The sequence below is a fragment of the Callorhinchus milii genome, unplaced genomic scaffold (genome assembly GCF_018977255.1).
Source record: "Callorhinchus milii isolate IMCB2004 unplaced genomic scaffold, IMCB_Cmil_1.0 Scaffold2, whole genome shotgun sequence".
NCBI lineage: Eukaryota > Metazoa > Chordata > Chondrichthyes > Chimaeriformes > Callorhinchidae > Callorhinchus > Callorhinchus milii.
In genome coordinates this window covers 83,678,752-83,694,541 of record NW_024704743.1, presented here as the reverse complement: position 1 = coordinate 83,694,541, position 15,790 = coordinate 83,678,752, and the positions used below count along the sequence as shown (strand labels likewise).

At 38.6% G+C, this 15,790-nt stretch overlaps 1 protein-coding gene across 1 annotated transcript in view; it reads right to left on the bottom strand.

Moving 5' to 3' along the window:
• Positions 1–2,398: 2,398 nt before the first annotated feature.
• The window catches only part of LOC103183222 (zinc finger protein 236), a 76,664-nt gene continuing 63,272 nt past the window's right edge, over positions 2,399–15,790 (bottom strand). Inside the window, exons 25-31 of the mRNA XM_007900571.2 lie at positions 13,618–13,788; positions 12,162–12,355; positions 10,320–10,454; positions 9,781–9,978; positions 8,244–8,373; positions 5,704–5,880; positions 2,399–3,815 (exon numbers count right to left, since the gene is read on the bottom strand). Of these exons, the coding sequence (XP_007898762.2) occupies positions 3,685–3,815; positions 5,704–5,880; positions 8,244–8,373; positions 9,781–9,978; positions 10,320–10,454; positions 12,162–12,355; positions 13,618–13,788 (1,136 nt within the window). The 3' untranslated portion in view covers positions 2,399–3,684. The remainder of the gene's footprint in view (positions 3,816–5,703; positions 5,881–8,243; positions 8,374–9,780; positions 9,979–10,319; positions 10,455–12,161; positions 12,356–13,617; positions 13,789–15,790) is intronic.

The following is a 15,790-nucleotide window of genomic DNA, read 5'->3' as shown; positions in this document are numbered from 1 at the left end:
TTTGCCTGTTTTTCGGGTGGACGTTGAGGATCCTCTAATACTACTTGAAAAAGGAGTACCTTCTGCCAGCTGGGTCAACAATCCTCCATATCAATTGATCATTCTGTTCATGGCTACGAACATGGCTGTTTGTAGGACCCTGTGGTGTTTGAAATGGGGGCCACATGTCCTCAGTCAAAAAANCAGGAGAACATTAGGGGAATAAAACAAACACCCAGAAATCCGGTATGAATTCAGTGAAAATCCGCTTAACGCACACATCTCTAAACTGGCTTCACTGCAGTACAAGTTCGGCAGTGTTTGCGCTAGAACTAGCTTTTCTGAGCATTACTGGATCCAGAATTGCAGCAAGCTTTCACCAGTTTTAGGGTGTATGTACAATCACAAATTCAAATTTTAACAATGAAATTCGGTTGAAACCATTCTTTCGCAGATGCTACTTGCTGAAAATCTGTTAAAACTAAAATGGCTCCCAACAACAACTTGTATTTATATAGCGTCCTTCACTTGGGGTAGTGTCCCGGAAAGCTTCAGTGGCGGAGTCTGACTATGAGCCAGGGGGAGCGGGGAGTGACTGTAAGCACGATCAAAAAGGAAGGTCTTTAGGCGGGATTTGAAGATAATAATCCTTGCATTTGATATAGCGCTTTTCATGTCTTCTAGCCATCTCAAAGCGCTTCACAGAATATACTGTAAAGTGAATTGACCGTATATTTGTGGGCGAAACGCAGCAACCAATTGTATACAGCAGTGTCCCACAGTCATGGATTGAAAATGACCAAATTATTATTGTTTGTTTTGGAGGGATTATTTGGAGGGAAGATGGGGTGGGAGGGAGGAAGGTGGAGGGAGAGTTCTAGAGTTTCAAGGCGTAGTGACTGAAGGCATGGCCACCGATGGTGGAACAGAGGGCACGAGGGACAAATAGGTCGTAACCAGCCGAGTAGAGGCAGTGGGTGGTGGAGTGGGGAGCTAAGCAGGTTGGATTTATAAACCCATGGCTTACTGGCAGGTGCACGTTCATAAGCTTTCAGCTAGGTCTCATCTTTGCAGCATTTCTGACACTAGGTACTGTGTATCATGATACACCTCCATCAACTAAGCTTCTAGGTTTCTTCCTTCCGCAGCCCCTCCCCCCCCACCCCCCCCCACACACACACACACGTTAAAAGACAATGAGCATTAGGGTAATGATGGTGTAGAGTGGAGGGTATTCGCCAGACAAAAATAAAATATGCTCTCAAGTACTATCATAATTTTATTGTATCCAAAACATCTGCCGTGGCACATTACCCACCTTCGGTTTTGTTTTCCTCATACTGTTAAAGGATGGGGCTGGGTCCATAAGGGGAATCTGCACAACACTCTCCTTTAAGAATCTGGCCTTTCACAATAACCATGTGAACATATGGTTTCCCTGTCGCAAGACCCACCTCATTTCGGACTGGCCCCTGAACTGGTTGAAGACGCAAGAGATAACAAGTGATCATAAGGTTCTACAGAACATTGATCTCTCACTTACAGAATACCCATCACGGAAGACTAAGTGCAGCTTATCATTCCTCATATCTGATCCCTCTAATACTGGAGATCATCCTCAATGCTCTTCTGTGCACTGCTTCCAGGGCCCTGGAATCCCTTAGAATATAATATTAAAAAAGTATAATCCAAGTGTGAGCTGCTCAGAGCACGGTAGCTGGAAGTCTTCATGTACTAGGAGGTGTACTTCAGTCATAGTCTTTGTTGCCTGGAAATAGTACCTATTTTGTGTCATAATAATATTTATAGCACCTTATCACATCTTTCAGACGTCTCAAAGCGCTTCACAAATATACTGTAAGGTGAAATGACTATTTTGTGGCCAAATTGCGGCAGTCAATTGTGCACAGCAGGGTCCCACTAACAGTCGTAGATTGAGTGACCAAGTTATTTTTTAAAAACTATATTTTTTGAAGTTATTATAAAGAAACTTGCCTAAAATGTTGCCCTACCTGGGAATCAAACCCAGGTCCTCTCACTTGCAAGGTGAGTGAAGCTACAGCACTCCTATGTCACTAACCCCTTGGGCTGCCTTCTCTCCTCCTCCATCGCCAAAGGGTGTCCACAAAGTCATGTTACCCATGTTTTTTTCTGCAGTACATTGACAAACAACTGAAATATGTGGAAGAATGATGATAATTGTATTTAGAAATCAAGAGCCTCTTTTTGTGACAGCCTAGAATCAGTATTTTCATCAGCAGTGCTTACACTCTAAGGTTCTTGGATAATGGGAAATCTCATGAAAAGTGCAGGTCATAAAATTCCCTAAACAAACACTTCTCAGACAACCATTCCCCCATCGCCCCAAAAACAGAAGACACGACCATTCCAAAATAATACAGAATCCAATACAAACTAATTACCAAAAAAACAATTGTATTATTTGAAATATTTTCATTTAAATACACGTACTTACAAAAAGAATGTCGTCCCTTTGTCACAAACTATACAATCTATATACAAAGTACTTAAAACGTTTCAACAAAAAAANCTCAGCACCATCAGAGACTGATGAAAAGTCTGTGTTGTATCAAATATCATTTGAGATAGTTTGTCATATTTACATGCAGCCAGTTTTTTGTACAAATGTCACAGATTTCTTTTACAGTGTCCTGTTTTTTACTTTGCCAAAAAGTTTTTCCTTTCCCCAGTTTTGAAAACAAATAAAAATGGTAGTCAAAAGGCTAGACAGAAAAAATGTAACACTGTTATGTAGTAAAGTACAACAAAACAATACTAACTGAAGTGCTGATTTAGTAACAGTGCAAACTGAAAATTTCTAAACAATTGAATGCAAACATTTACAAAGTTCCCAACTGAGAGACTATAGCTTTATGAAATGCACAACATACTGTGCTATGCAAGTAAAGGGGGGGGGGGAGAGAGCAGAAACCCTACAAAAATAATCTTTGGAATGGAACAAAATTCAACCATACACAATTGGCCGTGTATCTTATACATTAAAAATTAGATATTTTGCATGTCAGTCAATAGTGGCAACTCATATAATAACGACTGATGAGTTTAAATGCTCCAAGCAGCTACCAGGCGTATTAGAATTAAATGTTCTCTGAAAATATGTCAGCCGTTTGCTCTTATAGCAGCGCAGAAAGACATAAAATTGTCGGTGTGTAAAGAGATGCAACAAGGCCCACTGTGCAATACTCTAAATGAATAATCAGGCCAATTGTAACTGAAGTCTACAGTACTCGTTTAGATACATGTAGAAATGCCTATACCATAACAGTGATTACTCAAATCCCTGCACAGCAGGAATGAATACACTGTAGTTTCCTGAATGGATCTTCAACATGGATCTTGTAGGTAATGAGTGCAGTGAGCTGCCTTTCTCTTTTTATAACTTGTAGATCCCATCCTTTGCTTCAGAGTACCACTTAACATTGCATGCTGATTTAAAGTACATCAAGTGCTTCATGAATTTAGCCCTTTATCTCACAGTCAGTTGCCCGTTTGGTACTTCCACACTGGCGAACAAACACGGCGGCACTTTGAACAGTGCTCAAACCAAGTGTTGTACTTTCTAAGCTTCCGATGATTCTGAATGAAGGCCACACAAAGTAATTCAAGGCACAGCCCGAGACACTGCTGCTTGAATGAGGGCTGGACACTTCAAAGTGAGTTAAATCAATTAAATACGTTCGCTATCCCACAATGCCATTCATTGGAGGACTCAGGGATAACTTCAACTACATCAAGACTGCGACTTGCATCATCTCCTTCTAGCTCTTGGCTGCTTCCAGTGTCCTGTCCACTCCCTGTACAATTAAAATAAAAGTTGAAATTCAGGAAAATTTAAAAAGGTCACGTGAAACAAGTTATTAAATATCCTCAATCCTAAACCACACATCTTATTAACCGTGTACGATTTATAGCATTGTGGTTACATCCTGTATGCCCCTCCCCCCAAAACAGGTCATTCAGACTTTCATTATGTTCTGTATATTAATTTTAGTAATCAAACAAATGGTCAAACTTCTATCATAGACATGAGACGATTAATGAAAATGCAATCTTTTCTTTTTAGCTGTGAATCCAACTAAGGGTAGGATGGTAGACACAGAATCCATTGTAGCTTTAAAGAGGGAAGCAGACAGGAGAGAAAGATAAGGGCTTGAAGGGTGATGGGGATTAGGTGGGGCGATGGGAATTAAGTTGCCTCCTTGCTCTGTGAGCTGGTGCAGACTTGAGGGGCCGAATAGCCTCCTTCTGCGCTGTAGGTTTCTAGGTTTCTAACAGTGTTACATACAGCATCTCTGATCAGAAAGTGCTGCTTCCTCAAGAAAATCCCAAACATTAGAAATAACCATTGTGCTATTTATGCACATCCATAAACAGAATGAGCACACAGATGTCCAAGTGAATTAGAGGAAACCTCACAGAATACAACCAATTGCTTTTTTATAGATTTTGATTTATTTATCCAGGTTGTATATCAGTTATGTCTTCTTTGTTTTCTAAATACCTGAATTTGTCTCTAGTTTAAACCATGTCTTAGGCTTTGGTTAAAACGGCTCCCATCATGAAGTGTAGTAAAAAAGATGCTCAAATTGTGTCATGATATAACAGAGAAGACGGCAGAGCTCTGCATTACTCTGGGCCTCTTTGGTTTTGCCAGATGTGTGTCCTTGAAACCAGTTAAATTCCAAGGAGGCTCTACTTCATACACCCTTTCTACAAAACTAAGATTTAATAAAAATGTAGAATTTCCAGATTAGTTCGTTTGACTGAGCACTGAATTTGGGACAGGAGAGCTCTGAATTTGATTCATTCTGGCCCAGCGCCTTCCGACTTGAAAGGCGCTACACAAATGTAATTTGTTGATGTTGTTATTTATTGTTAGACAGTGCTCATTTTATTAACATCAAAGATACCAGGTGGATCCACAGGGACTCCTGTCCCAAATTCAGTGCTCAATTAAATGAACTAATCTGGAAGCTCTGCATTTTTATTAATCTTCTCAAGTCTGATAGAAGTTTTATCTTCCTCAGGTTAATGGGTGCAAGTTTGTTAAAATTAGCATACAGTTGATTGACTCCTCTCATTTTACTTTCCTCATTTATTCTAGGTCAGCCTAAGGCTGTCAACGTAGATAATACACAATAGGGCTGACATTCTGGTTGGCATTACATGCAGTAATGGGTTAATAATTATGGGTTAATACTAATAATGGGTTTGTAATAGTTACACGTGCTATATCTAGCTAAAAAAATAGTCACCACACTTCAGAGTAAATCCTGTGAAGCGCTTTAACAACAACAAAATTACATTTGTATAGTGCCTTTTACGTCAGGACATCCCAAGGCACTGGTATGTCCTCTTGAGGTGAAGGAGCTGTATCAAAATGCAAGGATTTTTTAAAAGTGACTTTGTCGGTTTGGTTAAAACGTAAACTTTGGTAATAATGGTAAACTTTGGTTATAATGGAAGAGTTCCATTGGTGGCAGACACATTTACATCACTATTTTGCCACTACTTATTGTGACAACCTGAATTCCAGCCCCAAGAGGAGAACTGAAGAGGAATTCCAATGTGCTGCCTGACTGGACCACCTCAAAATATACTCAGAATAATATGAAATTAACAGCACACTGCAGCAATTTTTAACTGAATGCTTGCTTGACATTCAAATTACTTTACACTAACCAGGAAAACCATGTGCTCTTTTCATATGTATCTTCATATTTCCCTTCTGTGTGAAAGAGATTCCGCAGTAGTCACATTTATATGGTCTCTCGCCGGTGTGCTTCTTCATATGTACTTGCAGGGCATTTTTCTGGTTAAAGGCTTTTTCACAGAGGCTACACTGAAATGGTCGTTCACCTGAAAAATAGCAGAAAACATTTGTCAGTACTATTTTCAATTTCAAATGCCATTGTATGTGAAGGGCGCTACATAAATGCAAGTTGTTGTAGGCTCAAATGAATGTTTCAAGACCTTTTGACAATAGTCTTCAGGTCCTCGGAATTATTAGTAGTGATACAGGACAAGACTGTAGGGCAGCCAGCTAGAGCCTCCTTAATACTCCACACCACTGATTCTCTATTTAACCTGTGATGTTGGGGGAAACATCAAACAGAGTCTAGGCTGAGAACAAAGGAAAATAAAACATTAAGAGTTAATTTTCTAATTAACTATTAATCAGCTATTCACGATATCTGAGTGTTTTATCACTATGATATTAGTGTTTTTCACAGCTCAATACGTGAGCGGATAGTCACTTTCCATGATGTCGGATCACTATCCAGGACTCAGAAGAATGATGCCCCCCTTTAATTTAATGGGAGCCGGCTGAAGACAGACCCAATACTCTGGCATAATGCTCTGACAAATATTTCTACCATAGATATATATATGTATATAAACACACTTATTAAATGTTTTCAGAGTGAATTTCTTATATTGAAAATAGCCATTAAAATTTTATTTATATAAAATAACTCCTTTGGTTCATAACAAAGTGACATAAATATAGAGCTGCCAACAGATATAAAACAAATGAGTTTAGGAAATATGTCTTTGCACAGAAGGTGGCAGAACTTGGGCATTCACTGCTGGAGACTATGGTTAAAGCAGAAAGCATCAATGTAGTTAACAGGAAACACAAGCCATACATGGGAGTGGGCATTTGGATGTGTGGAGACTCAATTGAAGTATAAACACCGGCAGGGACTAGATGGGTCAAATAGGCTGTACATTCCATGTAATTCTTTGGGATATAAATACAATGCATGTACTCCATATTAAGACTACGAAAGAACACTTAAACCAGTTTAATTACAGTACAATGCAGTTCAGCTTTTATGATGACAAAACTACTGCCTAATGTGAAATAGAATGTAGAAGTAGAGATAACTGAAGAGAATAATCAATAGGAATACATTTCCTGGTACTGCATTCACAACACTTCACAGAATTGCACAGATTATAATTTGAATAATGTTTTCCAGCGAATCATGTTAATACTTGATATATTTGAGAATTAATCCATTCAGACATGAAAGCATTTGAAAATAGATTTAATTAATCACGCACATGCAATCAAACAAATTAACCAAATTTAAAACCTAACATTCTTCAAAGAAACATTGATCTCATTTACATAAAGCTAATGTAATATTAGCAAGAATCAATGGGACAACACACTTCTCTATCTGACATAATATTGGACTTGAATTTTTCAAGTCTATTTCCACACACAGAACTAACTTCTTGGGCAGAGTATCGGAAAGCAACCAGCGCCTGTGAACATATACCCCAGAAGGGAATATGTTCACAGTGTGTGGGGAGACCTGGGTTCGATTCCCGGCAGGGCAAAAGTTTGGCGAGTTTCCTTACTCCACGCCTCTGTTTACCTAGCAGTAAGAAGGAACCCAGTTGCTAGCCGATTAGTGGATCGCTTTTCTGGCGTTAATAATTCCTTTAAAAAACAAATAAATAATAAATTTGTCACTAAATCCACAACTGTTTGTGCTACACTGCTGTGTGCAATTGGCTGCCTCATTTTGTCCACAAATATACAGTCAATTCACTTTACAGTATACTCTGAAGTGCTTTGAGACATCTAGAAGACTTGATAAGGCGCTATATCAAATTCAAGGATAATTATTATTATTATTACTAAGGCACAATGGGTCAAATGGCCTCCTTCTGTGCTCTGATATTCTATAAGGAGGAGTCCAGACCAGGATGAAAAAAATGCCAGTGAGGAAAAAAAATCGTAAATAAGAATTGAACATCTTACATTTTTTTATATATAAACATATATCTATATAAAATCTCTAGTGGTATATTCCTTAAGTTTTCTAAAACTAGCTCCCTATCAAACCTTATCAAACATCTTATGAAAATCTATATACCCAACACTCACTACATACCCTTTATCAACATGCTTCGACATTTCTTCAAAGACTCTATATTAAATTTGCAAGCACAATTTCTCTTTAATAGTATTGACTGATGATAATTAATCTTAGTCCTTACGGAATTGCGGTAAACCAAAAATCACAGCCACTGGTCCATTCGAAAGCAAAGTGGAGCAGGTATTATAAATCCAACTTCCCTCTCCACACTATATACCGTCAGAAGCCAAGTGATTTTACTCCAAGCAGTAGACCTGTAGCATCAGTAAACCGAATAAATCACAGATATTGTTGTTAGACCATATGAAGTAAAAAGTGAAATACCGGTGTGGATTCGATTGTGTCTCTCCAACTGGCTTGGCTTAGCAAAGGCCTTTTCACATGATTCACACTTGTACAGTTTAGGCTTCTGGCTGCTTGGCGATGGTCCAGGTTGGTGGGTCTGAAGATGATCCTTTAAAGAAAGGTTGTTCTTTTAATTCTGCTGCAATTCCACAAAATATGCCGAAATATGTGAACGCAAACAGAGGATTGAATCATTCACTTCCACAAAAGCCACTTAGAAATCATAGTGTATTGGCATCGGAACTCTTAGTGTTTATCATTGCGACAGAACATCAACTGCAAAGCAGCAAAGAATGTACATTCCTGACTGCCCTGCAGCAGCTCAGCAAGCAAATCGATTTAATTTATTTTTTCAAAGTACATAAATCCCTTCATTTCTTTTCCTCAAGTTTCACATTTCAAAATTCAAAGCTATTGTATAAAGCTGTCAAATGTATCCTAACTATTCGTAAACAATTATAGAGTATAATTCAGATTCGTAAACAACTATTCATAAAAAATTATAGAGCAAATCTATTTTCTTCAGTATATTACTTTCAATTTAACTGTGTCCAGTTATAGGCCAGGATCTTATTAAAACACGAATACTGAAAAAGATTACCATATGCCAGGAAGTTGCATCTCACCCAAATATTTCAGTGTTCGGGTTTTATTTGTAATATTATTGTGTCAAAAAATTAACACATTGCATTGATCCAATAATTATTTTTTCTGTACACCATTTATCTATCTAATAAATTGATACAATAAGGATTTTGACACCTCCTCAGTCACTTCCATCATTGATGCATTCCAACCAAGTTCTTTCAACACCATAGGGAGGGGGGAGCAATATAACTGTAGTACATAATGTAATACTGTCACAAGGTCACAATGCAAATAAAATATGTCCTTGAAATCCGTCCGTTCAAGGTCTGTCTCGATCTTCTCCTTGACTGTGTCTTCAGTTATTCACCCAACCCCAGCATCTCACCTGAATCCAACCCGAGTACGGAGCATGTTTGTCCAATACCTTGGGTCACCCTCCCGACGTGATCGATGTGAAAGGCATTATATAAATGTGTTATTGTTTTTGTTGTCGTCCTTAGTAGCGTTGGGACTGAACATGTCCTTACTGTGATTTCTGGAAAATGATTGTTTCAGAACTAAAATGCCGACTGACAGCTTTGCTTTCAGTTAGCAAGATAGTAAAAGTCTTTAATCCTGTTTGAGAGTAAGGTTTCACTTTTTAATTTTAACCTGTAATCTTCCTTTTAAGATTCCCCAACTAAATGAAATAGATTTTCGCTGTATACCTTGACATGCCCCTTTAGAATCTTAAAGACCTCTCCGATATAACCTTGCAATCGCCTCTTCCCCAATGGAAGGAAAAAAGGCCAAGTTAGCCAACCTCTCCTCATACTTATATTGACTCGTACCAGACATCATCCTAGTGAATCAATGTTACACCCTCGCCATCTCTATGACATTTTTCTACAATGGGGTTCACAACTGGCTGCAACTTTTGACCCAATACCTTGAGATGTGCTGCTCGTTTGAAGGCTTTGCTGCAGATATTGCAGATGTGGACTCGCTCCTCGCCATGGGCCTCTCTGCAGTGACGGCGTAACATGGAGCCAGAGGAGAAACTCTGGCTACAATTAGGACAGTGATTCATCTGGCTCTCGTCATCTGTCTGACTATCCTCTGTGAGACTAATGGTTGTCTCGGTCATCTGAAATACAGGTGCAAAATCAAACTAAGAAGGGTATAATTTCCATTTTTTAATTGTTCTTCTCCAAAGTTGGGAAATGGTTGTAATTTATTATGGCAAAGGCTGTTATATAAGCAGGTGCTTAGTGTTAATAACACAGTAACTGGATTACGAATAGCACAGTATTGTAAATTGTGCTGTTCTTCACAATTAATTCTGGAAACAGTTTCTAAAGCGTCTCTACAAGGATGAAAAANTTCTCCTGAAATTATAGCATCAACAACAATGGAGTGAGTATGAGGGTTAGAGTTTTTATACCCAACGTACAGCTTCAAGTTAACAAATTACACACAGAGACATACCTGGTAGCAGCCAGTCTCCTCTTGTGAACTAGCTGAGTCTTGTGGAGCTTGACTAACCAATATAACCTGTTGGTGAGTTGATCCTGTTTGGCCTGGAAGAGTGGAGTCTGTGAGCACTGTTGGAAACTGCTGACCCTGTTTTTACAAAATAAAACTACCTATTACAGACACCAATTAGATACACTTGCTTTGCTCCAATGTACTTAGAAATTTCCATAAAAAAGCCATTAATTTTCAGTCAATATAAGAAAATAATTTTTTTCAATTCTTGTATAGCTTTAAACAGACACCTAATTTAAAAAACTAATCAATAAGTCAGGTATGAAATATTCTACAGCTTCAATTAGAGAGTGATAAAAGATATTATTACATAACTGACTAATAATAATCCTTGCATTTGACGTAAGATGTTATCATGTAATCAAGATGCCTCTAAGCGATTCACAGAATATACTATAAAGTAGATTGACCGTGTATGTTGTTGGCAAAACAGGGCAGTAAATTGTGCAATTTTATTTGGTGGTTGTCGGCCAGGACACTTGGAGAAACATGGGAAGGCAGCTTCAGAATCAGCCTCAATGAGCGGTTCAACAATCACAAAGAGGCGATTGTTGGCCCTTTTATGTATCTACATATATCAATGTTACAAGTCGTTGAGTTTTGAAAAAAGTTGTTTGAGCCATCTGATTTCATCCTTGAAGAATACTCATAATAATAATAATCCTTGCACTCGATATAGCGCTTATCGTGTCTTCTCGACGTCTCAAAGCGCTTCACAGAATAGATTGGAAAGAGAATTGACTGCATATTTGTGGGCGAAACGCGGCAGCCAATTGCGCACAACAGTGTCCCACAAACAGTCGTAGATTGAAAATGTCCAATTTATTATTGCTTTGTTTTGGAGGGATTATTATTAAGCATGTGGAGTAAGGGAACTTGCCCAAGGTTTCGCTCTGCCTGGAATTGAACCCAGGTGTCTCGTTTTCAAGGTGAATGCTCTAACCACTGAGCTACAGGACTCTACCCTATTATCCTCCCATTAGAGCATCAAGCTGTTTCCTAACTTGAGTTGAAAAGCTAGCTTCAACTATTCTTTCGCCACCAGTCACAGATACAATAATATATTTTTTTCTCATACCTCTGTCTTCTAAGTTCTTGAATAAATCCTATTTTTCCAAATGTATGGTGAGGTTTTTTTGCCCATAAATTAAGTTTCAAAATTTGTACTCGACTTACAGCTGCTACTTACATTCACGGATCAACCAAAATCTACAAGATATCATCAAAACATCCAGTTGTGTGCATGCATGAAAATCACGAAATTCTGCGTCTAATTCACACACAGATTTCTCACAACTCAATATTTTTGGCAACAGCGCAAAAGTTAGTGTCAAGAGAGAGAAAGTCATAAAGTGTATATATATAGCATTTGGAACAACACAGTAATGGTCATCTACTGCACTCCCTCTAACAATTAAATATATTGCAGACAGACTATTCCAACATTTTTATAATCCTCTTTTATATGGTGACGTGGACAGAATATCACACAAATGTTTGCAGTCCCTGTTTGGATTCCACTGTCAAAGTTCCAGGACAGCTATCTGGCAAGGTGCACCAAGCAATTTGTCAAAATAGAACCTCATCACATCTGTCAAGTAGGTATTGGTCATCCACTACTGGTGGACTTGCAGGTGTGCATAATCGCCAACTGCTTTCACAAGCCCAGCAAAAGTTAAAAACTATTACGGGATGAACCTTTTCTAGCAAATGAAAATGGAGGTATATTAATCTACAATAACAAACATAGTTATGCAGAGGGATGTTATATTAGCTTCTTACCTGTGCAGCGATATTAAGAGTCACTGTGTCGAGACTGCCTGACAACATGCTCTGGGTGTCAGTCAGAGTAAGGGTAACACTGCCTTCACTGTTCATGTTAGCAGAGGACATCACAAGGTTTTGGGTAGGGACAGTAGTCTGAGAAAGTGATGTAGTGAGAGAAGATGCCAAACTGTTTGCAGCAGAGCTCAGCCCTGTAAGAGATGCATAAACAGTGTTGAATTAAAAAAGCACTTCCTACTGTACGAAGAACAAATCTAAAAAGGTGCATAACTCATCTTTTCCTCAATACTCCCAACATTAACTTTAAGGAAAGAGAAGATTTAACGTAATAACATAAAAAGTCAACTGAATTTTGTTAGTAGCTAGGTCTAAACAGTAATGTTTGGTGAATATGTGCAGAAAATCTTGCAAATATCCTTGAAAGATACATTGTCAAAACTAATCCATATCCTGTTACAACCTTTCATGAGATGCTTTAAGGCTTGACAGAGGATTTCTCCCCATCAACTGGCACCAGCACTGCTCTAGTAGTGGATTAAAATGATAAACTTAGACTTAACAAAATTACAATTTATTTTAAATCAGCATCACTACCACCTTCGCCTGCACTCTAGAGTACTATGAGAAAAGTATATTAACTAGCAGCTATTAACCACAATGGGATCTGATTTGCAATAATTTCTAATGGGTTTATCAATAAAGTCTCCCAAGTCCCAAATAGGGAATCCTAGAGATATTTAATAATAAATAAATAACCCTTGCATTTGATAAAGCATTTTTCACGTCTTCGAAACATCTCAAAGCGCTTCACAGAATATAATGTAAAGTGAATTGACTCTATATGTGTGGTCGAAACACGGTAGCCAATTGTGCGCTGCTGTGTCCCAGAAACAGTCGTGGATTGAGTGATCAAATTCTTCTTATTTATTTTGTTTGTTTTCTTGAGGGGTTATTATTATTGGACATGTGGAGTAAGGAAACCTGGCCAAGGTTTCACCCTATTTGGAAGTTTGTCATATTAAACAACTGGAGCCCTGCTCTTACATACCATGAAGTAGAACACAATGTTCCTGCGGGTTCTGTCGCACACTTCAGGTGGGATTTTGTCATTTGAGGATTGGAGTTTATATTAACCAATCCTGCTAGAATTGGCACAAACTAGATCTCCATGTAGCTATCAAAATATATTCTTTCTTCAATGCAACATTAGGATTACAAAATTTAAACAGTTTCAGTTTAACAAACTGTACTGTTCAGAGAGCCGAACCACAAGACTGGTATTCCTCTCCCTGGCATGAACCATACACTCGATCAAATTGCAAACATCAACCCAGTTATAAAGGTCTATTAATGCACAAATTGTTAATGCACAAGTAGCAAAAACCTTAAGTTTTTGGGTTCACAGAATATAAAAAGACTGCTTAACCCGCCTTCCATCCTCCTAGTACTCTACCTGTTATGTTGGCACTACTTGTGTTAAGAGAAGTTCCCTGAGTGAGGAGCTGGTCATTGCTGATGGTCAATGTGGCAGTATTGGGTTGATTATTCACTGATGTTCCTAATCGAATATTTCCATTTAGTTCACTGGTACCAGAGCTGTTAATCTGTTGGATGATATCCTGACCTGATTGCAAAAGAAAAGTATGAATAACAAGATTATAATTTATCCAACCACACTAGATTTCAAAAACCTGTGCTTAGTGATTAAGCATTAATTCAGAGCTTTACAAAATATACAACATTTTCTCTTCACAAATCTACTTCAATTCCAGTGAAAGTAAGCCATACAGTCTTTACGAGATGAACATTCCCACGCAACTTGACCAGATGTAATTATCAGAATAAAATGTGTTCACATTTCTGTCGAATTCACTGCTGGTACTGATAAAATAGAACCAACTTTCAACACATTTAAGGCACTTCAACAGAAATCAATTCTTGAAATACAAAGGCAGTTTCCTCTATCAAATTATTACAGATGTACATCAGAGTATTGTTGAACTATGTCTCTCTATTCTCAAATTGTCCACAAATTACCACACCCCAACATTCCACATCAGTGTTTATTCAGCACACACTGCTAATAACTGAATAGATATTTCAGCAGAACTATGCTTTTATTTTGATTTGGTTCAGGGCTATTTCACTACAAATTGGTCACTTAATGTCAAATAAAAAAATAACACAACTATATCAGTTCTGAGCTACTCGTGTTAAATGAAGCAAATAATAATCTTATTAATTTGTTTTGCAGTTTGCCTCTATCTATGTAAAAACAATACAGTATTAGGTCTTTTTCAATAATAAAAAATGAGTAATCAGGAACATTAACATCTCTCATTTATATCCATATAAAGTATTCCCTGGCAGCACCAGTAGTGAAAACTGCAAAGTCGAACATTGACTTTCCTGCAATCAGTAAAACCTACCATTTACATGATATTCCATCACGCATAAGTGCAGATCCGCTAGAAGCAATACTTTAAGCAGTGACCAAAATGCAGGTAAAAATAAACTGCAAATGCAATTTTCTAGTAAGCATTCTGAAATGTGAAATCAATATTTATATATTTGTTCTCACCCGAACCAAACTCCTGATCCTGATCCTTTGCCAGGCTCCACTGACTCTGTCTTAGAAAGGATCGACTTCAAGATCCTAACCCTCACATATAAATCCTTTCCCGTCCTAGCAACTCCTTTCCTCTCTAGCTGCTCATACCCCACTCCTCTGTCTACTCAAGTCAGCTAAGCAGTTGCGCTTCCCCAACCCCTCTGCGTGACCATCGGTGGTTGAGCCTTCAGTCACTACGCCTCTAATCTCTGGAACTCCCTGCCGCAATCCCTCCGCCTGAGCCTCCAATCCCTCTTTATCTATCTTCAAATCAAAACTTATGACCTTTCTCTTGGACCACACCTATGCTCACCTCCTCTTCGCTCGGCATCCAACTATGACACTGTAGAGGACTCTGGACACTATCCTAAGTGAAGGGCACTATATAAATAAATGCATGTTGTTGCTGCTATTGCTGCTTCACAATGACTTGGTCAGATGTTGAGCAAGCAAGTCGGATGAGGATTTGCCTGGAGAAGGGGGAAGTGGTCATAGGCGTAGTTCAAGAGTTGTTAGCTGTGCAAGCAGCAGTGGGGTAAGAACAGATCCTAGAGATACAGAGGAGCAAGAGCCCATAGAGATTTATGATGAGGATTAGGGCATTGAAGTTGATCTGTTGGGAGGCAGGGAGACAGTGGAGCCTGGTGAGGACTGGTGTGATGGGCTTGAGGAGTTTGGTGTGGGTGAGGATGTAAGTGGCAGAGTTTTGGATTGGCTGGAGCTTATTGATGGTAGAATCAGGGAGATTAACAGGACCATAGAGAACTGGGTGGGGGCCAAGGGTGTTAACCTTTGGCCCATTCGATGTCATAACTATCCCATCAAATATTACTCCAAGGTGTGAGCACCAATCACTTCAAGCAAAAATAAGAATACAACACAAAAAGGGAGCTCATTGGGAAATTTGTCTGCCTTCATAGGAACCCAGGGTTGAATAAATTGTGGTAGCCTGTCACAGTCAGCAAATGAACCAATGAGTGGGGAATTACTGCCAAAGATTTTACTGGTAATTAAT